Raw genomic sequence first — 26247 nt, 5'->3', positions numbered from 1 at the left:
CATATTGTGCAGAAGTATTGCTAACTAACTAACTATTTATCATTTATAGTTTGTCTAGCTCTGTGTGGCTTTGGTTAACCTCCGCCATGACGGGCCCCTTTCTGAAAAAGCATGTTAGCTGCTGCTTCTTCTTGGTCCGAATAATCAACTTCATCAAGTGCTGTGTGGCCATTGCGATCAATTTGTACACATATATACATACTAAGCACAATCTTAGCTACAGGGACGTAGCCCATTTCAATCAGCCCTACATAGGTATGATCCCTCATATTCACGAGACACCACTAGCTATCTATTATAATTATGCATTTATAAGCTTAACTACTTGTCCTATTCTATTAAATTCTATATATTTAGTGAGCGAGCGCATTGATAGGCTTAGAAGAGTCACATCGATGAAGGTCATCATTTTGAGTGACGGCTTCAGGTCATTATCTTTGGGCTATGTTCATTTGCATAGATGCAGCTCACAATTTTCGACTCTACAGAAGACACTTCGTGAATTTGACCCCCCTACAATGGGTGTTACTACCTACAAAGCACCACACGCGTTAATCGGCACCCAGCTTAGTAGTCACCACTACCATCCCGCTATACTGTGCCCTTTGCAGGGCATCCATGTGTATAGCCATCAAGTCTTATGCAGATCTTTGGAGTTTCTGTCCAACCTACGGTGAACTGCACCCATGACCACCTTGAGAATACCCGCTGCAGTCAGTGGCTCGCCTTCTGCGCCACTAAAAGGAACGGTATCCACAATGTCTCTGAGATTGTCGTCCTCGGCCAATTCAGCAAGCCCATCATCAAGCTGCTTGAGATGTTTGCGTGCACTAGACTCCTGGCCCACCTGGAAGAACTGGATACCGACTTGCCAGGCAGGCGCGTTGAGCTTATCAAGCTTCTTGGCGGTCTGAATAATGGGAGACTCAACATCGTCAGAGGGCTCACCATCGGTGATGACAATGATGTTAATGGGCTTAGTTCTGTCGTCCCGTTCGTAGCGCTGGAGATAGGGTTTTAGGATCTTGTGGAGGTGCTGGCCAGTTGGTGTGGCACCGCAAGGTCGAACAGTCTGGAAGATTTCAATAATAGTGCTGGGACTGGTAATTTTCTTGTAGAGGCTCGAATCAGGATGGTTCAAGAAGTAGATATCGATGCCATCTTCGTCGTGGGCTGTACAAATTGGTGTAATAGTCGCAAGGGCTTCCTGCGTCTCTCTCCATGAACGGCCAGCCATGGATCCTGAATCGTCAATCAAGAAAATAGTATCAAAGCTCCTAAGGAAAGCGTAGGGGTCAGAGTCTGAAGTCGTTGTTATAGACGATGACTGGAATGCGCTTGCATTTTGAGCTGGGCCTGGTGTATAGGCCGGCGGGGCTTCATTGTCAGGATTTTGTGTTTTAATCGAGGAAAAATTAGGTGGACGAGCAGATGATGGTGGCAATCCGGTACTGTTGTTGCAATTTCCAATATTCTTGAACATATCCGCTGGCACTTTGAGGGTATCTTTTGGATTCCGGAAGGCTCTTGTAAATCTATCGAGCATACTTTCTTATTGTTGAAACGATGGCTGTGGTGAGGTTGTGAAAGGAAGTGTGGTTTCAAAAGCCAGGAGCCCGATAGTCTTGAATCAGGTCTGGACATTCAGACTAGATATACAAATGTCTTTGGTTATTCTGCCTTGCAATGCGCCTGACTGGTTTGCAGCAGAGGTGGCGCCACTAGCTGCACACAGCCACGGAGCTAGGGCCACTGCCCCAGCCGTCCTCCATGTACATGCAATCAGGCCGTGACAGGCATGCTCAATAACCACGACATATAGTGAGTAGCTGATTTTCGCATGAATGTTACCCCTGAATTTGAATCAAGGGCTCCTTCTATGCATGTAAGGGGCTCTATTGATAATGCTGAACCCGGGTTTCCATGACCGTGTCTGAGTTTGATCTTTTACCAAGACATGCATATTTAGTACAAATGAATGACTGAGATTTAATGCTAAGAACGTCAAATCACCTTACGATTGTATTTCACTGTGCTGGACGTGGATATTTGACGACTTCAGAAGGAATTCTTAGGAAGAATAATCTTGACGGCGATCAGAATTGATCAGAACACATAGAGGTAAGCAGTTACGAGCATAGCGTAGTTAATACATATTACGTACGCATGCTGGCCAGCAAACCCTCTGGCGAACGACATGAGCCCGAGTGGCGCAGCAAGTCGCAACAATGGAACGGAAATATAAAAAAAATCACGAAGTCCGATGACTGTCGTATGGCGGATAGACGTCGTGTGATCTTTTGAATCAGGGTTGCCTAACATGTTTGGGCTTGGATGTAACTACTGGAGGTGAGGAATAGATGCTTGCTTGGAACTTTTCATCGTTTCTCACTCTTACAAACCTACGCCTTCGTCGCATACCTGCGGCTATCACAAGCTCGTTTCGCAGGCACCTAAAAAACTCGACAGCAACCCGCTACCCTAGCATATGCGCATGATTGTGCACTGCATGGCCTGGCCCGCTTTATTTGCCAAGCACTTGCAAATGATGCCAACATGTGTACAGGTAGCCATGCCGTGACACTTGCGCCTCACCGCCGGGCCCTAGCTGAGGGAAAGCACTCATCGAACAAGGGGACAGGATTTTCGGACGCACAGAGTCCAGAAATGAAAGCGGCTGGACACAGGATGCAGGCAAGGCTCAGAGCCATGACACGACTCTGAGGACACAGCAACAAGGGCACGGGGCGGCAGAATGAGTCAAACGATGCTGCCTGGGCCAGTATGATAGGCTGGCGGTGCGCTGTGACCGTGAGGGACTATGATAGTAGCGTATGATTATGTGACAAACCTAGACAACTTTCGTAGCCACGGCGGCTGCCCGCCGTCCCATCGCGACAAACACTGGCACAACAAACACTGCGATAACAACTAGCATAATAACGAAGTCAAAATCAAATACTCCAAAAGACCCACAAGTGGCATTAGCTCCTACGTAGTCGGTTTTCAAGGCAAAAAACTCCGTCGTCACAGCCCTTGCTAACTTGCTCAGGGGCAATCAGTCAGAGCCACCAGGCATCCAAACCAGGGCAACAGATGATCATCGGGCTGTGTTTCAGGGTACTTACTTCGAAACGGACTGAGAAAATCTTTACCTTTTGCAACCTTTTCCATGCCAAATTTCCTCATGTGAAGGGCGCTTATGATGCAGTGATCTGAAAGGCGGCACCTGTCGCGGTACGATGAGTGGAAAGGAGCCTCGAGTGATGTACGAGTCCGAATTGCGCTAAGTAGAGAACTTACGTGATAGCCCACATATTGTAGTAGCGTGTCATTGTTACGGTCGTCGGCTCCAAGTTTTCCACGAACATGTACTACGCGACAAGCTCGAAATTGTAGATTGATGGAACCGGTTTGAGTGACGAGGTCGGGTAGCACTCACAACCATAAGCTTTATTGATCAGATGGCGCCCCAGAGTCTCAAGAGCTTGACATTAGCGATGCCGCAAGGAGGGCTTTTGCTGGATTTTGAGGAACACACATCACTGCTTTTAACACAGAGCAACACGCTGGCTCTCAACCAGCGACCGAGGACTCGACTATCCGGATACCAGGCGTCGAGTTGGAAAAAACTGGGCTAACACTGCCGTCGACTATCAACTGTGTGCAAGGCCATGTCTACATCAAGGCGTACTGTTTGCACAAGAGCAAGGCAACTAACCAAGACGAATGTCGGTTTCTAATGCCCGACGAGTGCCGTGATGAAGCCAAGGTCGACCATCACCCGTCACATTCGTATATGCAGTTCTTCCTTATGCGAAACAATAGCTATATCAACAAGTACAACGGTCTGACCTCTATGGCAAGGCAAGTCAACACGGGCATCGCGCCCTGCATCAGCACGGCGGCTGTTATCGAGAATACATTATCAAGTATGCCGCAAAATGGGAAAAGGCGACGACGTTGTATCGCGAAATGGCGCAAACGATAACCATCAACGATACTCAACTAGATTAGAGTATGATTACCAAGTTGATGAATCGGCTTATTGGAGAACGGGATTACTCTGCGCAAGAGGTGTGCCATATGCTGTTCAACTTGAACCTCTCACAAGACTCACGCCAATTCATTACGATAGATCTTCGTCACTCCGACCAGTATGCCCATCATTACCGGGTCGAGGGAGGAGAGTCTCGCTGGGATCTCTCCATCTTGGGGTACTACCAGTAGCGACCAGCAGATCTCGAAGACGTTAGCTACTTTACTTTCCTTTGCTCGCATGCGCATCGTGCGCTGTACAACGTTCGCCGCCGGGCAAAAAACCGCATCATCAACTACTTCCTGCAATATGCCAGGGAAAACGTTGAAGATTACGGCTGGGCAAAGCTTATGCTCCATCATCCGTTTCGAACGCTCCAAGACGTCTTCTTCCTCCCAGAAATCCACGACGAGCCATGCGACGCGTATATGGAGGCATGTGAAATGTCTCGAGAGCGTTGCACCTACCCGCACGATAGATTCAACGACCCACTTCCTAATCCAGAGCCGTCTACCCACGAGGATACTCAAGAAGATCTCGATGAAGAAGCGTTGAGCAACATGGACGCTGAATGGGGTGAACTCGCCCGGCAGCTCCCAGATAGCAATGGCAATAATGTCGACCTACTCGGATGCCGCGCAGAGCATAATGTTGATTAGAGCGGCCTTGTAGGCACCCATCCCGACCTGCAGGCCGACTGGTGGAAGATATCAAAAGCGGATCACTCAATAGGCACATGCGACATTGGTCCCGTTACTTCATACAATCGGCGCAAGGTTAAGCAAAAATTGCTTTGGGACACCTTTTTGGACCACTTTAGGGGTGTATTCAACGAGCCAATACGAAGACAGTTGCTCCTCCACATTGACGGCAAAGGAGGCACCGGAAAGACCACTGTCATCATGTCCATGTGTGCCGAAGTTGAGCGTATCACTGGCAACCTTGGTTCATGTTCTATTGTTGTTCGAGTATCTTCTACAGGAGTTGCTGCCTGTGATTTTAATAGTAGCACTTTGCATTCACTTCTTCGACTGCTAGTAAAGGATAAGGTATATCAACTATTATCGCTCGGCAACTTTCGTACGCTACAAGTTTTACTCTCTCCGGTATCTCATCATAGACGAAAAGCCCATGGTGTCGCCACGCCACCCTTGTCGTAACACTCAACTCCTTCCCAGTTACTGCAATATAAGGATGGGAGTAGTTGAGTGCTTTGATATTTTATGGATGGTAGAACTGTGACCGACTGTTGGGGGTTTCGCAACTTGCTTAGTCTTGCAAGTCTGTTTAAGACTTATTCAAGCTAGATAAAGTGTCAGACATGCCTTTGCAGGAAGCAGTAACCGTCCGTTACTAAGAGCACGGTTCTGTACTCCGAGGAGCTTTTGTGTTAAAGTGTGGACAAAGTCGATAGTGAGTGGGGCTCAACATACGCCAGAAGGTATTGATAGACCAACATCCCTACTATGGGTAAGAGGGATGCAACCAGCCCACTCACACCCACTAGTATCTCACTGCTGCTCAGCAGCCATCCCAGTAGCTTTTGCCCAACATTTTCCATTGGCTGTACCGTGTATGTAGCCTGTAAGCCACTATAGAGCCCTGAAGCATGCTACGCCACTCACTACCTGATTGCCAATGAAAATTGGCGTATCCTACCTTGAGGATATGCTCGGCTTGCAGTGGTGCATTGACACGGCCGTAGATCTTAGCCAAACCATCGCCTCGCGCCTAGGGCCAGTTGACATCTCGGGTGGCCTTTACCGGCGCATTAATTTCAGTCTTGGCTATGTTCTAACACAGCCTCAATCAGTGTTCGCTTTGTTAGGGTTCCAGTATCCCACTATACATACAATCTATCCATTGTAGTTTATCGTAAACCGCTTTTACCTGCGCTTCGTATGGTTTGGTATTCTTCCCGAGCTCGGACAGTAGCATGGCTTCTGTGCATCCGTCAAATTGACGCCTATTCAGACCCCCTGGGTTGCTAGGATGGCACGGGGCTTGTGGCGGGCTCGTGGACTCAGTCCAACGGGCCCAGGCTTGTTTGGCCTTGACAGCCCGTGCGCTTCCCTGAGTGTTCCGCACGCACAGGTACTGTCAATTGCCATTCAAGCATTAACGTCATATGATAGCTAGGCTTATCGGATACGGTACGCTAGGATCATACCAATAGAACTTAGTTAGGTCAATTGATGGTAACATTGGTTGGAAGTTGAGCCGGGCCTGGCTTGACTTTAGGAAATGAAGAAAACAGGCTGACTACCTGCAATTGCGATCTTCTGAACTTGGTTCTGCGTTTATTCCACAGACAACGTACGGCATAACCTGAGACACAGTCCCTTGCCAACACATCAACCAATTCAGTTCGGGTTAACTCCGCTATGTGTGACGTATATCATCGATGCCACGCTGAATGAAGCTTATCCCTGAAATTTGCGCGATTAAGACATATAGATTAGCATCTAAAACGGCTAGGCGCACCGCCATCCTTTTAGAGATAATTGGTTGGGCTGTTGGAGGACCTCTCTAAGCGCGGGCAGGTTCAAACAGCCCTCCATCTGCAATCCGCACAAATGCTTGGGCGTTGCATGTCTTTCGCGTTGACGTAAGCTGTATAAGCCAAGGAAATGGAAAAAGGAGAGTGATGGTTGCCTTGTAGGAGCCGGTGGGAGGCCGCCCATTGTCATCGCCCCACCATGCCTTGTTGGTTGCGATAATTGCAGGGAGGAGACAGACTTACGACTTTGCCCATTATTTTAGTACCTCATTCAAATCAGAATTGCTGTGTATACCTTTTAATACAGCAACACGAGAAATTGGCGACCCGGTGTGTAAGTCTACCTGTTTTTTCTTCGTCCTTGCTCCCTATACACCAGTAGGCAGCGCAGGTCCGTGCATTAGTGGGAAACGGAGGACCGCTGGGGCACCAAGGCCTTTTTTCTTTAGTAACTAAGTTTTATGAACTGCGTACTTTCAGGAAAATCTCAGGCTGCACCAGTAAGCTAAACACCTAGATCGAGGTATGTTTTGGATCCGGTTTGATGAAGCCTCCTATGTTGATTATGCATACTCTCCAATCTCACACCCTCTGGTTCAACACTGTCGAATTTGCTCCAAAGGGCCGCCAACAAGAAGACTACACGCCAACGTCTTAGGCAATCACTCAGCGTGGCTGACTCGTGGCAGCAGAAATGTCCCAACACCACCCCGAAGGAAGCTACCAGGGGTTCTTCGGCTCTTATATCAACAATAATCCAGTACCTCGGCTTCAAATCAGTACTGCGGAACAGACAGAGCCCTGGAATCCGTCACAGCGCCCGCGAAGTGTGCAAAACATGAGAGAACAGGCATATAGCCCAGCTACGTCGGTACACACCACAAAACCTACTCCTGGTACAATGCTAGCAGAGCGAATGATCTACCATCAGTCAGATCTGTCTGCAGCACACCACAGTCTCGGTCTCAGTCTGCAGAGTGGCTCATCTTTGCTCACTCCCAGCTATGGTTCCTCTACATCCAACCCAACCACACAAGAAGATGCATGGAGTTTGTTCAATCTCCGAAGCGCTGAAAATAGACGGGCACGCGGTGTATCACGCCAATCCAATGTTGAATCGCCGCGCTATCCTCGCAGTGAACTTCATGACAAAGGTGTTGTGCCTTCTGATGAAGGCTACTTCTCAGTCGAAACAAGCCAACCGGCACTTGGTAACGAGGCTGACTGCTCGAGCCAAGGTTTGCCATTAGAATTCTCCAGCCGAATTGAAAACATGAATGTCGAATCCGTGGCTAGTATTGCTACAGGAGTGTCAACAGTACCCTCGGATCAAAGATCTTGTGTTAGCAGCACGCGTAGCCGTAAGTCAACAAGCAAACCGATCAGGTGTGACCAGGCTGAGTGTTATAAGACATTCAAATGTAATTGGAAGTACAAGTGAGTAGGTTTCGGCTTCATGAATGCCGATAGTGCTGAATTCCAAACAGGAAACATCAGCTCCAACATGAAAAGCCATTCATGTGCGACACACTCAACTGCAGAAGGGCTTCCAAAGGATTTGCCACATCAAACGATCTAGATCGACACAAGAAGAGTGTTCACCAAGTAGATTTCAACAACCGATCTTATCGGTGTGTAGGTAAAGATTGTAAGAATAAGGAAAAGATATGGCCACGTCTGGATAATTTCAAACAGCATGTTCAACGAATGCATCAAGACGAAGATGAGACAGATGTGATTGAAAGGTAATGTTCTGTGTCCAGATGTTGGATCTGGCAAACTGATGTTGACAGATCGAAGTGGAACCCTGAAAAGCGGCCCTCTTTGGTGAGTCAAGAGCCTGTAGATGCACACTTGGACGCCAACTTGGTGCTGGCTGGCATGGATAAGTCCTTCCCACTCAGTCCAACGACGGATAATTCATCTCCCCTTGACCTTTCAACAAAACCAACGCATTTTTCTGGACAGCGTCGTGGCCAACGCCGAGCACCAGGGTTGTCATTAGCTCAGCAAACACAAATTCCTCTCCCTGCCGATGTGTCCACGGATACTGCACCAAAAGAACCGATTCCGCAGGCTTCTCTGCCTGATATCAGTTACGAGTTCTCCAATGCACCTCAGACAAAAGCCGAGCAACAACGAATAGCACAGCGAACACCCGCTGCTGGGTCTTCCCCTTCGAGTTCTGTAGGGATTGGCCATATCTTGAACATCCTACACCAAGCGAGTAATTCAGCGAAACGAGTTGAGAAGTTGGCTGAAAACGTACAGTCAGGTTCAGACACTCAATCTGACACGGATGCAGTAGTCTTGAGTAGACATGATGCGTTGCAAATCCTCAAATTTATCACACGGAGCACAGACGTTGCTCAGGCTGAGAAAAGTCAGACAACAGGCCTGAAAGTTTGTCCGCGTCCTGGATGCGGGTATGCTGTCAATCGGGATAGTGATTTGCGGAAACATATGAAACGGCATGAGAAGCCTTATGGCTGCACGTATCCAAGGTGCCATAAGCGCTTTGGCGCGAAATCGGATTGGAAACGCCACGAAAATAGCCAACACTTCCAGTCTGAAGTGTTTCGATGTACTTTTGAACTATCTTCCGGTGCGATTTGTGGAGTGTATTCACTTCAAAAGGAAGCATTCGAAATCCACTTAAAGACACATGACGTTTTATATCCCGAAACTGCAGAGTTTCTGAACACACGCAGCAAGATTGGGAAGAATTTTGAAGGATCTTTTTGGTGTGGCTTTTGCAAAGCTATTATTAAGCTTAAGACAAAGTTAAATGAAGCGCGGGACGAACGGTTCGATCACATAGCAGAGCACTTGGAACAAGACAACAACAAAAAGAGCATTGAGGAGTGGATATGCGTCGAGCAGAATAAAACCAAGAAGGAATTATTACTCGAGGAGAGGATGCAAAATAATGACGATGAAGAGAGGGCAAAGAACAATGACTTCGCATCTGCTAGAGGGGAACGTGACTGCCATAACCCGCTTCCACCTCCGCCACCCCCACTAGAACACGGAACTTGGGCGCCGACTGATAGGGGCTTGTCGCAGTCATTGCCCCTATATTCTGGTAATGAGGGCAACAGGAAGCGAACCGCACCTGACAACGTTGATGACCTGGATCCAAAGAGCAAGCAAAAGAGGAGAGTGAGCACTACTACGTCCGGATATTGCGTACGTCCACAGCACACAACGTCCATACTTGATTGTTGATAGCTAATCGTAGAGCAGTGTTTTTGTCAGGGCGGACCATGCAACTCGCTTCAGTCTTCATGCCTAGATGGTAACCATGTATTATGTTCGAATTGTGTGTACATTATAGAGGAGTTTACGACTGTGGGTTCAATGTAGCTTTATTAGTAGTGTTGGACAGGGGTCTAGATATTTATGTGCGGTGCTTTAGTCTCCCTTTAAAGTAAAAAGTTCGGCTTCTTTTCTTAGATCTTGAACTTTCTGTTTGAAGGCAGCATTTTCATATTAGATAATTCTATGAGGCAATGAAGTGGCCTGTACTCAATGACGAGTAGAATTGATGTGGAGCTGTAAGGGGCTCTTACTCCCCGCCAACCTCTGCTACCGCAAGCGATGGATGTATTGGCAATGATCAATGTACGTACCAGTTGTACTTTGCGCATCGCTGGTCTGTTAGATTACCCCTCATGTGGTGTCATCCCAGCTGCGTGATGCTCCTCAGCTATGAAAAGTTTGTAGTTCTCAGTAGTTACATATACACAACCATAGTTCTTTGTATTGATGTCTCGTCGCAACCGTAGTTCGCTGTTCTGCTGCCTTCGTCGCAACCGTATTTTGGTTGTCGTACCCAATGGAGGTGCGCCTAATGGGCATATACCTGTTGAGAGGTGTATTTTTGGTAGTATTACCAAACCATTTTCACTTTGACTGCAAAGTCAATTTTTTTGATACCCGAATGCGGCAGGTTGGGGTGTGGCCTGCCGTTCTTTTCTGAGATAATTGATCTGATACGCTACACGGCAAACAGATAGAAAAAGTCAAATAATACATATATACACGGCGAAACTTCCGGCATTCACAATCTCGACGACTCAGCAGTGCCAAATCCTGGGGTAACCATCTTCCGCGGTTGTACTGCTTTTTCAGATATCCGAATATGTGATAGAGATGTAAAGTCGCGTTTCGGCAGGGGCCAAACAATAAAGAGGGGGCTACAGGAGTGTCAAAGGTACCCTCGGATCAAAGATCTCGTGTTAGCAGCACACGTAGCCGTAAGTATTATTGATGAGGTTCATGCTTCCAACAGCTACTCAATTTCAACATCTAATGCAATCAAACGATCGCTGTATTCGAGGCCTTAGAGTTAGTGCTACAGCAACAGTATATGAGGCTGACATACATGCGAGAGTGTGAGTTTGAGGCAGAAGAAGAGATTAAATGATGAGCAGGACGTCTTCCGACCTTTCTAGTTAAGGAACTTCTTGTCGTTTCGTGGATATCGGCATCAATCAAGACATAGAAATATAGTCTAGGGTTGAAATAGGGTTTTTTTTCCATAACTTATTTGCGTTCTTTGTAAACATTGTATGGAAGGCGAGCTTTCAACAAGATTTTTACATCTTGCTATGATTATGTTTACGCAATATAAAAGACCACTCTATATGATGCTTCACTTCGCAGGGCTATATAGCGGCAAGCAATATATGCTTCAGAAAGAGAACATGGTTTTCATGAATTTACATAATATTTGACTATGCACCACTTCCCCTGTTTTACTTCGTATGTGTTGGGAGTCTTCGAATTCCGTTCATTTTAAAGATTCGGGGTTTTGAACACTTAATGTGAGATTCGCGGCCGCTATACGAACGGATTATGTGAAAGAGAGATAGAACTCGGTTCTGTGATGCCTTGCTCTTGAGATTTGCCATGGGTGTCCTTCCAATTCTTACTTTCAAACTGCGCCCCAAAGGCAAAAATACAATGCCAGCCTTCAGGGATCTCTTTTAGCGGAGAGCCGTGTGTCGGACCACTAGTCTCCTCATCTTCAGGATAGCTCCTCAGTACGTAAGGTTGAAATAAGGTGTCGGCGAGCCATGTGTTCAGGCGTTCATTGTTTGACAGTAGACGAAAGTCTGCCGTGTACGATTCGTCATCCTCTTGGACATTGAAGTTCACTTGACGCTGTAACGCTAGTTGTGGCCCCGTCTCTTGGGGTGTAGAATTGGCGATTTGGTCGTTCTGGTTGGCGATTTCCCGGCTATCCGCAGTTGCACGAGTTACTTGCAAGGCACCCTGATCTACCGGGATTTTCTCAGTTCCAGCAACAAGAGAGTTATCTGCGTGAACAGTTTTCAACTTGTCGATGAATTCCAACTCCTTACTTGAGTATCTTAATTCCTTCAGCGTGTATTTTTGTTCCGTGGCGTCATATTCGGCCTCCAGTGAACTTAGCTGGCCTCGAAGATCACCAATCCGCTCAAATGTTTCCACTATATCTTGGGGCAAGGTGATTTCTTGCTTATGTAGGAAAATACGCAACTGATCCATCACCAATCCTTCTTGAAACCCGGTTTTCTCACGTGCCTCGGATATCTTCTTTCTATCCATCTGCATCTGAAATCGAGAACCCATAAGTTCCTCCCTTTCTATCACCAGCGCTTCATGTTGTCTTTCGATTTCGGAGAATTCACGTGATGGGATCCCTTCATTCGGAACTTCAGGTCTCCTTGCTGGCATCGCATCCAGTATCTGGGATGGAATAGCAGATTGCAAGGGTGGTGGGGGTGGTGGGGGTGGTGGGAGGTTGGCATAGCGGCCCATGTCTGAAGGCCGTACAGGTGGTTCATCTCTTCGTTCATGTGTGCACATACTGGTATGTGGGTGGTTGTCAGAGGGAGTTTGGATTTTGATCCATGCAATGTCTTCCTCTTCACTGCTATTATCATTTGTGAGGACTGTCGCTTTGCGACGACGACCGATCAAAACATATAGGGATTTACGCAACTTTGCTACATAGTCATTAGTATTCTCGTTCCAGCTGTAGTTTGTTTGTATGTGCACACTGAAGTTTTTGCGCTTTGGTGGAAAAGCAAACCACACGTTGCCTGGGCTGCTCCGTGATCGCGCAACCATCTAGAGCGACATGTCAATGTTGGGGTTCTCTGGAACCTTTCGAGGGACGATTCGCCCGATGGTAAAGGGACATGGGCTGTCCCACTAAGAATGCTATGATATAGTATACTCGCTCCCTTTACAACCCCTGTCATGCAAGCTGCGGATGCAGGTGTCACCAACCGTCCGGCCTGTTCAGCCACCTACTGATAACAGGCATCACCTCGGCTTCGACGAGTACAGCTCGCCCGTTTCCAGCCTGGAGTGCTGAGATCAATATGGCGTCGACAACATCGCTAATTGACCCATGAGCTCTGCACCTCTCTCACTTATGTGGCAAGAGGTTTTGGTGGATTTTTGGCTTCTCAAGTTGCCATTTTTTACGTGAACAGAGCCTTGTGTGACATGTGACGATTAGGTTGTCGTGCTATCAATAGCAGTCGGTACCACTTGAATCATGTCTGGACCTGTACAGAGCGATCGATAGTACAGATGATATCATAGCTACCGCGCGTAAGCGACGATGAAGAGGACTGTGGCTTCAGCCAAAAACTAACCTATCTATCTATTGTTTCAACTAGTACCTGCCCAGTGCTCTAATCGGTTCCGCTTGCTGCTGATCTGGTTCCTCCAGTTGGCTGCTATGGCTGATCTAGTGGAGGTTCAAGCGCTGATCATGCAACCTAGTGCTATCTGAAGAAGCGTGCTTTGAACATTATGGCACACCTGCAGCCAACGGCTAACTTGATCGCCCACACTTTTCCATAACACACAACAGGGAGTGATTATAGTACCCACCCAAAGATGCAATGGAAAATGCGGTACCGGTAAGAAATACATTGATGATTGGTCACTTTACATAGGAGTTTCTTGACATTCTGCAAGCTTTCGATCGCTGTTGAGGGGCCGCTGCCGACGAAGCCTGTTGCACGGGCCGAGAAGACGCCAATCTCTTGAAATTCATGCACTGTACTTGAACCGGGGTTGTTTTATTTGCTGTTGCCAAGAAGCTGCAGATGCATGCACTACGTCGTCTGCAGCTGTAGTCCTTCATCAGACATGGGTTGGCGGTCAATCTACCCTGCGCTGGCGCTTCTGCTGAACCTGAGCTTGAGGCGAATGCTAAGACTAGGCTTCCCTGGCATTTGCTGCCCACGGCTGTTGGCGTATTACTGGGCTGAAAATCATGATTGGCAACGAGCAAGGTACACTCTGGCCGCTGCCTGGTTGCCTTATTATCGGGCGATTTGGTACGAGATGCGAATGAGTAGTAGTATAGACGCGTGGCCAGGACCCCCGAAATCATAGATATCCCTGAGAATGCACAGAACGCATGTCATCTTGGTGAGTTACTGGACGTGCGAGGTGTGGCCCGCTTGGACCATGTGGAGGCAGGGGTTGGACAGCACGCCTGACGGAACGGGACTCAAGCCGCGATTATGCACAGCATGGACGTTGGTCGCATACTTCCCAGTACTTACCACGCTTGGGCCATGAGGAGTCAGGGATCAGATAGCACGCCTGACCGGGCTCGTGCCATGCACATGCAACAGCGATAGCAATAGCCAAGCGGCTCGGTTAGCTGGCCCAACACGTCACAAACCAGTTAGCGGTGTGCCATGACCAAGAGGCGTCCAAGCTGTGCGGGGTCCAAAAGATCTTCAAGCTCGCTCAGGCCAGTCGTCGGGATGGCGAATTTGCCATGGGAATATACATCAAAACAAGCTCAAAAGGACACTCAGCTTAATCCTGCGCAATGGGACATATTCCTTGTAAAACCACCACCTAATTGCTCAGTTGTCGAGGGCCTAACCGCGTCAAGAGAGTCACGCGTAAGATAACGAACAAACTGCGAGAGAAGGATCCAGATTTGAAGTTCAGGGACATAGCCGAGAGCGTCAAGAAGGACTGCCTGGCAAATGTGAATAAGCAAATGGTAGAGCAAGGATGTCCTGAGGTGACCCAAGCACTTGTCGACTGGCGCGTCTCAAAGGCGTTAGCCATCTCTAAAAGTCATGGTTTGTGCACACTGTCACCCTTGCATAGTCCACACTAACAACTTCCAGAAAAGAATCAAGGTAAACAAAATACTTCGCAGAGCACTAGCAGCGCGAGGACGGTTTACGATGCCGTTCGAGACGAGCACAGGCCGGCATAACCAGGGAAACAGAAGGTTCATTGTCGCATACAATTGCCATTGGCCACATCGAATCGACGTGCAATGTTGGCGAGGATATGAGATTTGAATAGAAACTACTTTCAACTGTTTTGGAAACTCGTACCTACATTCATCCAAGATCAGTTGCACAGGACAAGCTGGCCAAAGAATGACAAATCTGAGTTCTTGCCGTGTCTCCCTTACGCAAAAGTGACTATTGGAAAAAGAGATGAGTGACCCGTGTAACCTGCAGCTCATTATGGAGGGTTCTTCTGCCATCCGTCATCTGCTTATGCTCTTAACCGATCAGTAACCCTCTTTTCGATCAGAGTTGTCTTGACAGTGATTATCACGATCGGCCACCGACAGCTTGTTTATCCACACAAGGGTTTTGCGCATGCCCACCAGGTTGTTTTCTGACTTGTCAACTTAAATAGGTCGCCAAAAAAGGGCGCTCATGTCCAATAGCATGCTGGGCAGAGGGCGCGGGTCAGTGGCTCTGCTACAAAGCTCAACATGTCATTGCCGATACATCAACGTGCACATACGAACATCCCGGGTCCATCGAGCGACGGACGTCCCGAAGGGATTTGTATTGATCTGAGTCATATCAGTGGCCTACTGAGTTGTTATAATCGCTCCAGGGTACAACCCATGCAATCATAGACAGGGCAGTGAGACACGTGTCTGTTTCGTGCAAGGTTAACTGTAATCCTATGCGTGATATAAGTGTCGTTTCGATAGATATGGCCTGTTCACGGCTGATAATATGATCCTGGGAGCCGGTGTCCTCGGGTTTGGCACAGCCTATCGGCTTGTAATGGCTCTCGGTCCATCCAGCAAGGATAATTCATTGCCAAGGAGAGCCGTAATCAAGCATTAGTCCTGCAACTTCCGGTCAAGCGACTGACGGGCCTGGAGATTTCGGCCTTGTGGAGACTGGCTGGTCCGAGCTTGTTTGGCCTTACTACTGGTAATAGTAGTAGCCCGTGCGCCCTCCTCAGTCCCGGGCGCTGTCCAGCGCCACACCGGCATCAGTATTGTGAGACATCCATACGTATCGAGCATAGCATACTGGGCTTTGACGAATTGGAAGTCAATTTGGTAAATCAAAGCTGGAATTGGTGTGGTATGCAACCAACATCGGTTCGAGGTTGAGCCAGGCCTGGCTTAACCTTGGAAAATGAGGGAAGGAAGCTGTTGCGATGGCTTGCTTCTGGTCCTGCACTTGCTCTGTACGTGGCACTCGCCACACGCCATGCTCGCCCACTGACTCTTAGATGCTTTGATGCTCATCTCTAGCCCCCATAACCAGCTTGCTTATCTAGAACAAGACTGTAGTAAAGCCTGCATACAAGGCTCAAAGTCTCGCTGAATGCTGTGGATCTTCTTTCACATCACGAAAAATGGTTCCAGCCCACAAAAAGAACAAAAGGGGCTCCCAACCAATCCGCAACTCTCAAAGGGAACTCAGGAGACGGAAAGCAGGAACGTACAACAAAAAAGATTCGAATGGAACAACACCACGTTAGAAAAGAGATCGCGTCATTTGGGCTCTGCTAATATCTCTCAGCCGTCGATGGCTGCACAAAAAGCCCAAACATACCGCTGAGCAGGAAGCTCACACCTGAGAAGCACGTCAGTACTATCCAAGGCACACAAGCCCAGAACACTATGCACTTGAGTACGAAATCAAACAGTAACAGTCAACGTATGCTGAGACGTTGCAGGCAGTAGCAAGAGTACAACAGATTCCGACAGGTCTGGCCATAAAGACACAACAATCTTGACCCCTGTCTATCGAAACCTGAGATCAATAACCAGCAACAAGCAAGTAGCCGCGGGCTATCAGAACCTGCCACAATGGACCGAAAAGATTGAAAGACAATTCGGTTTTAATCAATCACAATGGGACTCCTTGAAAGTATTATTCGCTCTTTCAAACGGTGAGTTGAGTTGTAAGTTACTAACGTCTTCCAGAACGTCTCGGTTTATCACATACGGGGAATGACGGAAAAAAGTCCCGAGATACCCTGGGAAGAATACAGTGATGAGGAAAGAGAAGAATGCTTCGAGGAGATTAGCAGAATGTTTAGGGTAATCACTGAGAAGGTTGTCACGTCAGCTGACCTTGAGTTGTTAATACCATGGTTTATGGATCCACAAAACAATGCTCTAAGAAAGGATGCGGGAGATAAGAAGGCAGCGGGTAAGAGAAATGATCGAATTATTTACATGTGCTAATGACGATTAGCTATCCGCAACGACAAGGAGAATTTACACGTACAGTCGAGCAACGGCCTTGCGCCTCCCGACCCTTTGCCTGCTATCCACTGCATGCACTTCGATGGTACCGTGGGACTCGAAAATATCATTTGAACTATTCTAACACACTACAGCTACTGGGAACACGAAAATAGATGCCGATAAGTTCGACGACGACAAAAAAGCAACCTTGACCAGAATATTCGACCCCATTAGAAACAGGTGGATATTAAATGACCACCGCTAAAGATTATGTTTGATATCAATCCACTTCATTACATCTTCATCTTCATCATCTTCGTTATCTGTACTTTTAGCGTTCATGCCGCCTGGCAGCCTACTATCTGGGAAAAGCCATGGTGTGCTCTCACGATCTTCTGGGCCCAGTGGCTGCTTTGTTTCTGGATGTATCCCTGCTTTCGTATGTGCACTTGAACGTGTAAAAAAGTCTCGTGACAAGCTTCTAATTCGTTGGGATGAGTATTTAACGGAAAACGGCGCGCACTAGAGTTATACGCTTGGCTAGAAACAGATTATCGCATTGAGAATGCTAAAAACAAAGTACTGGATTTTTTAAAACTCAGAAGCTATTTCTTGTCCGCATGGGTTTAAGATAAGCTGAAAGGTTACAAAGATGTAATTCCTAGTCGCGGTTGGTGTCAGAGAGACAAGTTTAAGGCAGAATTAGTATACGCACGACGGCAATCAATTAATAGCGAGATTAAGGATGTGATATAATACAAAGGTAAGCCTCAATACATTACACAGCTACACTCTCCCTAACTCTACAAAATATAAGAGACTCAACAAAGGCGCGTAAATGAGCTCTGCCTACACGATTCTGTGTAGCACTAAGCAAACAAAACCGCTCTAAAGCCTGTCTCAGTCGTGCTCAGTCTCATTCTTGAACCAAGTCACAATTTTGTCCCCTTTGTTGCTGGAATTTTTTTCTTTCGATTTGGCAAGACTCATTATCTTGTTGCGGCCCTCTCCATTTGTCTGATGTGTCAAGCAGTGCCGAAGAAGAGAGTCTTTCCTTACCATAGTTTTCCCGCATTTCGGATATAGGCAACAATAGACGTTCGTGACGCCTAAATGATGGACACTTCGTTCGTGTCGGCGAAGGTCTGATCTTCTTGTAAATGCGCGCGAACATAGTTCGCCACTGCCTTTACATTGCTGTAGGCATTGGTATGTTTTGGAGCCGCTCATGAATAAGTACTTAGAGACTTCTGGTTGATCTAGGGGGATATATGGAAACTCAAGGAGGGATTGCTCGCAGTTTGCAGCAATTTGTTGGGGTAGAACCAAGGATTGTGGGCTCCAGTAAACGGATAGTTGGGTAACTTGAATATATGTGCCAACAGCAGGATGGCTAGTCTGAAGATTTGGATACTGATGGGGAGTTGGTTGGGATGACCAGTAAGTTGGTGAACTGGTATAGGGCGGTGAAGATACCGTGTTGGGGTAATGTACTAGGGACGTATCCAATGGCCAGCCGCAAATACCCCATGCTATGGGATGCCTCGAAGAGGCTGTATGTTCTTCTATAGCACTGTATGAGTGATGGAAAGCGGTTCCACAATTAGGGGCTCGAGAAATCGGTTGTGCACCAAACGATGCCGGACTGGGTGGATACTGCAATAGATTATGTGTCGGCATGTCGCAACCACAAGGACAGAACCCCCTGGATCGATTTTGACTTGATGCATGATTCCAGATTTGTTGTTCCATAACGGCTCATGGGAGTCTGGTATCTAGTCAGTAGCAGTACCTACATAAAATCCATGAAATCTTACTAGTTTAATCCCGGTTTTGCGTTCAAGGCAATCAAAGAGCCAGCGTTAATTGTTAGAAGTGACGGACTTGTATACAGGATAGGCAAAATCCAGGATTTATATCCATACGTTATTCTACCGGGTGATTATCTTTTACAAAGGTATAACGCTGACTTAGGAAAACGCCAAAGGCCGGTCAGTGCGCGATGAATCTAGTGGGGTGGTTCTGGCGTCCGCAGCTTTGGGCGGCCGGCATTTTTTAGATCAGTGGAAACGTTGGACTACATTTACCACAAATTATGCACCTCTACACTAACATTATCTAACCACAGAATTCATCTCATAGTTATCGCTGGTTAACTCTTTCACGCCTCCTAACCATATCAAGTGGCAATCAAGGGGGAAATATCTGCCGGATTTGCCCCATTCCATAAACGAGAAAAAGGCTAACTATTCCCTAACCGGCCTGTAATTAGTATATTTTTGGCAGAATCTCAAATCATGATCCTCTCCGCACAAGGTTTGGTTGCAGTTTCCGATCAATCGTGCGGTCTTCCTTACTTCCCCCTATCACGCCAACATTTCATGTGGCACATAAATGAAATTTCCAAGAATTAGGCCCCTAGATAGCTTGATTTTCATTGGATACAGCACATTAGCCACGCAGCAACATGCTTACCTGTCTATGGCGCAAACTCAATGAATCTTGTTTCCCTAGGCACGCTGTCACGCGCGTACGTATGTATGGCTTAAGCTCCATCCTGCCAGGTGTCCGTGCCGTGCCTGCATGGATGTGCTGCATCAAGGCAACCCATATGGAGGCTTGTGAAATAGATGACAACTCGCTTAGAGATAGCATGTGTATTTACTTAAAAGGGCTTATCTGTACAATGAGTTTTGTGATCCGTGCGATTACCCCTGCCGTCGTCTTGGTCGTTTAGCATCCGTGCCACATCCGCATGCAGCGGGACCGTTCCCGGTATCTTGAGTGCTCTCTTACCCCTGAACATTTACTCACGCTACCGAGGTATAGCTGTCATTACAATAGGCACCTGTCAGGTCTGCATTGCTATTGCCACACCAAAATTCGACATGAAATTGATTATGAAAGGATTCGCTTCACTCAACGTACCACACGAATCTTAGATAGCATCCAGTTTGTTACTACCAGACCTACGTGATACACAGTCAGTGTGGTCAGATCGCAAACCCGATTTTTTCCAGTAACTGTTTGTGACGTAAAAAGTGGTTTGTTAGATTCATCCAACTATTTTGTATATTTGGTTGCAGTTGCATCAATTGACACAATTCCGACCTTAGTTTCGTTGACCGCGTGATATTGTCTATCATCGCCGCGAGCAACGTGCGTATTCTTAGTGGACTACACGGTCAGCAGCTTTGAAATGTATGACCCGAACATTTAGGAACTCATAAGATATTTCATTCACAAGCATGGGTATTGTTAGTTTGAAGCAAAGCAGAAGCAAAGGGCACATGAAAAATCGCCGCGCTACAGTTTGCTGACTGACTCCCCTTTCCTACCTTATCACTTACATGATTGAATCGTTACTTACTGTTCTCCAAATTCTTTTGAATATGGCTCGTCTTACTGAATGTCTCATAGTAAGCGCACAAGGACTGCTCGTGACACATAGCTTACTCGACAGACGCAATGAGCATTACGATGATGTAAATCCCCACAATGTCACGCACTATCACAATAGGCGACACCTACCGGCCATTGAAATCGTTTAAGTGTAGCTCTAATTATAATGGTCAAAATCTCTAGATAACAGCTGTGTCGTGTCTTTTGTTATCTATGAAATCGTCTGCTTTAACTCTTAACACTCGCGATTTTACTTAGGACCCTGATTTCCGCCAAAACAACTTATACTATTATTCGGCTACTCTTGCTCTTAATTCTTTTTTCCAGAAGCTAAGACAATATGGAAGAATCTGATGTAAACCCTAGTCATGTTCACACTAAATTTGCTTGGTTGATATCGGCGCTTGGCAAAGGCTATAAAAATCCAATTCTAATCTTGAGAGACTTATACTAGTGGCCAATTTCCCTGCTTGCGACATTTGTGGATTGTGGAACTATACTAAGTGGGTCGAGAGCTATAGGTGGCGCGCACAAGAAAAAGTCGGACTTCGACCTCTATTAAATTGCTGATAAATATGCTCTTATCCGCATTGTTTCTGTCCTTAACCTAGCGGGTATAAGGTGGCACAACTATCTACTTAGTCAAATTGGACAAGATGTTATGAAATTTGGTCTAGCTATGATACTGTTAGAAGAGATCCATTATCTTGCGGACAGCATTTTTAATAGGAGTAGAAATTCTACTTTGAGTGATGAAGACGAGGCGCGAATTGAAAGTTATCTGGAATTAGAATTGAGTTATCTCCCTTTTTACGAGGAATGCGAAGACCTCCTACGTAAGTTTAGGTCTGCATTAAGCTATTGTCTTACTAAGGGATTGGAAAAAAACACAATATGGGTGTATAAACCCGAGGATTCAGAGGACCTCTGTATCGACCAGGTCGATCAAGAAATCATTCAACCCTTCTCCAAAGTATTCCAAATGTTACCAGAATGTTCAGACATCAACGGCGAAAGTTTACTTAAAGAGATTCCTAATTCCAAATCAATCGAAAAAGCCTTAGAAATCTGGAAAAAAAAGGGATACAAGAAGAAGATGCTGCGGGCCTGGGTTCGTTATAAGATAATTAATGCAGCACCTTAGGTCAAAGATAAAGTAGATGTTCTTCTAAACAAAGTATTTCCCATCGAAAAGACTGGAAAGCCACTTGGAAGCAAGAAAACGAAATACAAGAAACCCTATAATTAGTTCAATGTACTTCGCGGAACACTTTCCAACGGGAAGAAAGTACAGCTTATAATTATACCCCAACATGGAAGATACGGAGCTCGAAAATGTGGAATTCTTAGCACTGTTCTTTCATTCTACGCAACTCATGTCATAGCTTTCATTGGCGGTACTGCAGGGGGTCATCTTTACTTCGAGCCTACAAATCAGAGAATAAGTTAGAAGCTTAACTTTACTGGTGACAGCAGGCAGCCGCATGCTAAAGAAAACATTCCAAAATAGGAAGAACGAGGTTGGACATTCATGGAAATGGAGGAGGGCTCTCGTTTACGGCATATCATAGATGGAAAATCGGCAAGGATAGCTGATTACGAGGATATCTACATGTTTGCACTCGAAGATGTAAACAAGTCTCGTAACAAGCTTCCAAATGATTGGGATGAGTATTTTAATGAAAAAACGGCGCGCACTAAGGTCATACACTTGGCTGGAAAAGGATCGTCGCATTCAGAATGTTGGAAACAATGTACCAGATTTTCCTAAACCTAGGAGCTTTTTGTTATCTAAATGGGTCCAAGATGAGCTGCAAGGCCACGAAGATGTAATTCCCAGTCGCGATTGGCGTAAGAGAGACGAGTTCAAGGCAAAATTAGATCTATGTTTTGGTGGCTACAGGAAATCATTGAAGTATAATTCATATAGTCTTCTCTAGACTTATCTTCCTGTAGCTTAGCTAGCGCATAATCTAAAATATGTATTTCTTTTAAATATCTAAGTAAATACTACTTGACTGGATATTTGCCGGACGGAGGCTGTACCCAAACACGGATTGATATCTCTATTACGCAGGAAGAGACGGGCCTGGGGGCTGCATAGACGACAGTCATGTCTAGAAGTCTTTCCCCGGTAACTATCCCGGAATCAACAAGAACAGTCCCTATTTCATGCACAATCAAAGGGTTTTCAGCTTAGCCACGCGCAGAAGAAGCCAAAAGTAAGAGGAGAGTGACACTGCTTGTCAAATAAATAGTTAATGTAAACACATCACTCCGTGACGGGACTCCTTGTGTGCCGGCACCGGCCGATTAGAACGCTTTAATCGCAGTCTTCTAAAGTCGGTCCTTGTATAATGAGAAACCCCGTCTGCTGAAAATGGCCAATTGAATCATAAGGGTTGCAAATATCTAGTTAGTTAACTAGTTAACTGGTTAGTTAATAAAATCCGAGTGCTGATCGGAGCACCTGAATTCTGTGATCAGTCAACGCGCACGATCCACCACGATCTTAGAAAATTGGGGCAGATCAGATAGACAAGAGAGGATGATGCTCAGATACAACAGTCAATCAATGACAAGTGTTTGATCGCGCCTTTGATAACGTAGCACAATCTGACAGCTACACACGTGATATGCACTCAGAATAGGGACAATGGTGGTCGATTTGCCGCCTCCCATCAACGGCTGCAGTACCACGTTCTGTCCATTCTCCGGTGAAGACATCGGGCTTGCAATATGATTAACTACTTTTTTTGATTGTTGCTTCTAGTACTAAGCGCGATGATGTGAACCCCGTCAGCAGGCGATCATCTGGATTGGGAAAGCACCATCACCCTCTACAACGCCACACGCCACATCCCAACCAAGCTCAAAGTCATCACTTTGCGCATGCCGTAGTTTGGCGTTGGGCATGCAGTCAGCGTCAGTAGTGTAGTAGCTCATTTTCATCACGGGAGCTGTGTCCCATTCGCATGAGCGGAAAGCTTTCGGCCTGCTCTGCCTCCAGAGTCCACGAGAAGAAGGAAGAGACATGTCGGCTGACAGGACACGCGAAGCGTTGGCTGTAATTCTGACCTTAGCGCAATTGACGAAAAACTCGTGCTCGCGGTTCAGCCAGACCCAAGCAAACAGAGCGTTACCACTCGGCATACCACGAGGGACTTGGAAGTCAAACGTCTGGCTGCTGGGTGATCCATCTTCCGCCCGACGCGGGCAGTTGCCAGAGAAGGAAGCCGCCGCTTTCCATGTCTGGCCACGATCTAGAGAGAAGCCAACCTGGCAGCTGCCTCCGTGGTGCGTGGAGCCTGGCGTGCCTGCTGCGTACGTATGGTCGGAAAGCTGGAAGTAGGCATTCTGGCCTGCTTGCCACACTACTTGCGGCTCCTGCTCGTCGAACATGTCAAGGTGACCCCGGCAGATGCCCGGGCTCGGCAAGGTAGCTTGGCCGTTCTCGTCACAACATCCCAGAGGGAAGTTGAGCTCAGAGTCTACGTATGTAGACATTGCGTTGGCCTCTTTGGCCCCCCCGAGCGGTCCAGGATACCAAAGTGACCTGGTCAGTCATTAAGTTAGTATACGGTCTAGCCTAGCAGTATTGCATATTCTATATTGCAACTTTTGCGGGCAGCATGCAAACACATCAAACCACCTACATGTGCCCACTAACACTGGCAGCCCAGTGAAGAAGGACGAGAGTCTCTGTGTACATTTTGAGTGAGGAAGAAGTGAGCTCGATAGATAGCAATTCTTGTCAAGGCTGCCATTCGCTATGCAACCAGACACTTTATGTGCATTAGATTTCGGATACAAAGCAGCACTACTCAGCTCGTGTGCTATACAGTCAGCTTACGTGTGGCTGGCTTCGACATCTGCCTCAGCGTTTCCGCAAATGCTTACGCTGTCAGCCGTACAACGCTGCCATTGCTATCCCGACTGCTTCATACTTGCGTGCTCGTCAACACATGCTATCATTTGAGTGCTTAGAAACTGTGGAGATGGAGGGGACAAGTCAGTACTGATAGCTCATTCGACAGAGTGATGTAGTGACGATTGACCAGAACGCGAAAGTAAATGCAAACATCCACTATCAATGCAAACACTAGCAGGTCTTGCTGGGACGCTTATAGAATACCGAGTGTTCTCTCACAGGCAAAGACGTACAAGGCATGTCCCGTCGCCCATAACTTCAGACATTTATTCTTCAGTCTACATTTGCTCATGGTCTAAACCCTGATACCATCATTTGGCAACCCGAGTAGCCGCAGATGATGAGCATTCAAACATTGCCATTCGAAATCCTTTCCCAGATCTTGGAGGACGTCGCAGAGGCCAATATACGCGACGGGCCTACATTCACCTATGGGATATCAGGTGCATCCATGCTACTATCTCCATCGCACTGCCAGCGCTATGTGAGAGGACTTCTTCCTTTGGATCGGCTAAAGTGGGATGTGAGTTCTGCACTGCGGCTAGTGTGCAGAAGGTGGCATGACTGGGCCTTGGACTATGCACTGCGCGAGCTCTACCTAAAAAACTGGGGAGGTGCAGAGGTAAGCACATCTCCCCCCCCCCCCGTGTTTTTTGTGAGAAAAATACGCTCTGCATGATAAGACTAACTGTGTAGCAATGGTTTGACCTGTCTCCCCATCGGCGCCTCTACCCACTCTACGAACTCATCGAACGTCCAACGGGCATTGCTGTCTACCGCAACCCTTTCGCCGCCCTGCAAAGGACGGCCAGTATTTGTAGAGAGTTTCCTAGGTTTGGATCTGCGATTAGGCGCGTGTGTGTTCATGGCTTCTATACTGCCGAGACGATTTCACTCGTCTACGAGTCACTGAAGGAATGCGACAGTCTTACTTCGTTGTCATGTCCATGGACAGCCATCCGGTACATTAGTTCCGAATCGTGGCAGATGTTACTGACAGGTCGCCGAGTACGACTGGAATCCCTCGAGCTGCAGTGCGTTGAGCCGACGACCCAGCAGATGGCCGAAGAGACGAACTGGACCGATCTCGACCCCCTGCCTTCAGTCGACTTTAGCTACTTGCACCGCCTGAAAATCTTTGGGAACACAACCTTTATGCCTATCACAGATAGAGACGTCATTGCAATCGCCCGCACTACTACAAGGCTTAGAGAGTTTTACCTGACTTGCAATTCTTCGACAACCATCGACAGCGTGGTGGCGATGACTGAGGCAGCCCCCGCAACGCTTCGGGTTATAGAGCACAGTCCTCGATCGCAAGACGGGTTTTGTCATTCGCACCCTGGCTCTCCCAACGGTGATGCCGAGGACTACTGCGCAATGTTTCGAAAACTCTCTCAACTGGAGACTTTGTCTGTGTCGGTGCCGAAAATATGCGCAGACTTTTTCCATAACGAATTTTGCAGGTTTTCTGGTATTCTCCAAGTGCGCGCAGTTCATATCTGTGAGCATGTAAGCAGCCGCTGGACGTCGAAAACCACAGAGGCTCTCCGAATGCTCCTTGATCAAGCCCGTCTGTTGATAGAAAACTGCTCACGCCATGCAAGGCAAGACCGCCTATACATAGAATTCTTCTTCGCTGGCTACATCTTCGACCCTGGGCTTCAAAAAGTGCACGGTGATTTTTCGACACTACGACGGCTTTCTAGAGGCAGCTGGTCGCCTGTTGCAGTCTCCAGCAGCAAAGGGCCTTATGGTAACACTGGCCTGTATGATACAAACGAAGGGGCTTCTTTCGAGCAAGTTGATGAGGCTGACTTCCTGGGCGCGGACCGATGGCTGTATGTGCTGTAGACTTGTTATACTAATGG

The 26247-nt window shown here is 47.1% G+C and overlaps 9 protein-coding genes across 9 annotated transcripts; 6 read left to right on the top strand and 3 right to left on the bottom strand.

Annotated features, from left to right (window-relative positions):
• Nucleotides 1-486: 486 nt before the first annotated feature.
• PSV08DRAFT_326086 (uncharacterized protein) lies at nt 487-1627 on the bottom strand. The gene has a single exon (XM_014217078.2). It carries the CDS (start codon nt 1544-1546, stop codon nt 632-634), a length of 915 nt encoding a protein of 304 aa, XP_014072553.2. The 5' UTR covers nt 1547-1627; the 3' UTR covers nt 487-631.
• A 2317-nt stretch (nt 1628-3944) lies between these two features.
• PSV08DRAFT_186955 (uncharacterized protein) lies at nt 3945-5199 on the top strand (the record flags this gene model as incomplete). The annotated part of the gene is made up of 3 exons (XM_014221448.1): nt 3945-4157; nt 4231-4615; nt 4712-5199. The coding sequence occupies 3 exons, from the start codon at nt 3945-3947 to the stop codon at nt 5197-5199; spliced, it is 1086 nt and encodes a 361-aa protein (XP_014076923.1).
• Nucleotides 5200-7233: 2034 nt separating this feature from the next.
• PSV08DRAFT_411825 (uncharacterized protein) lies at nt 7234-9992 on the top strand (the record flags this gene model as incomplete). Its single annotated transcript, XM_066093908.1, has 4 exons — nt 7234-7976; nt 8027-8284; nt 8333-9728; nt 9786-9992. 4 exons carry the CDS (start codon nt 7234-7236, stop codon nt 9903-9905), a joined length of 2517 nt encoding a protein of 838 aa, XP_065948317.1. The 3' UTR covers nt 9906-9992.
• A 1392-nt stretch (nt 9993-11384) lies between these two features.
• PSV08DRAFT_229094 (uncharacterized protein) lies at nt 11385-12659 on the bottom strand (the record flags this gene model as incomplete). Its single annotated transcript, XM_066092226.1, has 2 exons — nt 11385-12535; nt 12590-12659. The coding sequence occupies 2 exons, from the start codon at nt 12657-12659 to the stop codon at nt 11385-11387; spliced, it is 1221 nt and encodes a 406-aa protein (XP_065948316.1).
• Nucleotides 12660-14301: 1642 nt separating this feature from the next.
• On the top strand, nt 14302-14983 carry PSV08DRAFT_326073 (uncharacterized protein). Its single transcript, XM_066092704.1, has 3 exons — nt 14302-14410; nt 14461-14656; nt 14705-14983. Exons 1-3 carry the CDS (start codon nt 14327-14329, stop codon nt 14794-14796), a joined length of 372 nt encoding a protein of 123 aa, XP_065948315.1. The 5' UTR covers nt 14302-14326; the 3' UTR covers nt 14797-14983.
• Nucleotides 14984-16169: 1186 nt separating this feature from the next.
• Nucleotides 16170-17346, top strand: PSV08DRAFT_208365 (uncharacterized protein). Its single transcript, XM_014221449.2, has 6 exons — nt 16170-16323; nt 16370-16480; nt 16527-16720; nt 16777-17005; nt 17051-17146; nt 17196-17346. The coding sequence occupies exons 1-6, from the start codon at nt 16203-16205 to the stop codon at nt 17306-17308; spliced, it is 864 nt and encodes a 287-aa protein (XP_014076924.1). The 5' UTR covers nt 16170-16202; the 3' UTR covers nt 17309-17346.
• Nucleotides 17347-21106: 3760 nt separating this feature from the next.
• PSV08DRAFT_373590 (uncharacterized protein) lies at nt 21107-22385 on the top strand (the record flags this gene model as incomplete). Its single annotated transcript, XM_066093240.1, has 6 exons — nt 21107-21281; nt 21396-21556; nt 21590-21622; nt 21695-21890; nt 21960-22116; nt 22148-22385. 6 exons carry the CDS (start codon nt 21107-21109, stop codon nt 22383-22385), a joined length of 960 nt encoding a protein of 319 aa, XP_065948314.1.
• Nucleotides 22386-23244: 859 nt separating this feature from the next.
• PSV08DRAFT_186710 (uncharacterized protein) lies at nt 23245-24157 on the bottom strand (the record flags this gene model as incomplete). Its single annotated transcript, XM_014221450.1, has 2 exons — nt 23245-24001; nt 24102-24157. The coding sequence occupies 2 exons, from the start codon at nt 24155-24157 to the stop codon at nt 23245-23247; spliced, it is 813 nt and encodes a 270-aa protein (XP_014076925.1).
• A 559-nt stretch (nt 24158-24716) lies between these two features.
• PSV08DRAFT_187069 (uncharacterized protein) lies at nt 24717-26230 on the top strand (the record flags this gene model as incomplete). Its single annotated transcript, XM_014221451.1, has 2 exons — nt 24717-24998; nt 25073-26230. 2 exons carry the CDS (start codon nt 24717-24719, stop codon nt 26228-26230), a joined length of 1440 nt encoding a protein of 479 aa, XP_014076926.1.
• Nucleotides 26231-26247: the final 17 nt, after the last annotated feature.

The sequence above is a fragment of the Bipolaris maydis genome (genome assembly GCF_028858645.1).
Source record: "Bipolaris maydis strain C4 unplaced genomic scaffold PSV08scaffold_13, whole genome shotgun sequence".
NCBI classification, from domain to species: Eukaryota; Fungi; Ascomycota; class Dothideomycetes; order Pleosporales; family Pleosporaceae; genus Bipolaris; species Bipolaris maydis.
The sequence above is the reverse complement of the archived record's forward strand: the minus strand, read 5'-3'. Positions and strand labels throughout refer to the sequence as shown.

Bases quoted from the DNA above. Each gene is read 5' to 3' on its own strand.
- PSV08DRAFT_326086 (XM_014217078.2), bottom strand. From the start codon at position 1,546: ATGCTCGATAGATTTACAAGAGCCTTCCGGAATCCAAAAGATACCCTC.
- PSV08DRAFT_326073 (XM_066092704.1), top strand. From the start codon at position 14,327: ATGGCGAATTTGCCATGGGAATATACATCAAAACAAGCTCAAAAGGAC. The intron at 14,411-14,460 runs GTAAAACCACCA...AACCGCGTCAAG, and splicing joins CGCAATGGGACATATTCCTT to AGAGTCACGCGTAAGATAAC. The intron at 14,657-14,704 runs GTTTGTGCACAC...AACAACTTCCAG, and splicing joins AGCCATCTCTAAAAGTCATG to AAAAGAATCAAGGTAAACAA.
- PSV08DRAFT_208365 (XM_014221449.2), top strand. From the start codon at position 16,203: ATGGTTCCAGCCCACAAAAAGAACAAAAGGGGCTCCCAACCAATCCGC. The intron at 17,006-17,050 runs GTAAGAGAAATG...AATGACGATTAG, and splicing joins GGGAGATAAGAAGGCAGCGG to CTATCCGCAACGACAAGGAG. The intron at 17,147-17,195 runs GTACCGTGGGAC...AACACACTACAG, and splicing joins CCACTGCATGCACTTCGATG to CTACTGGGAACACGAAAATA.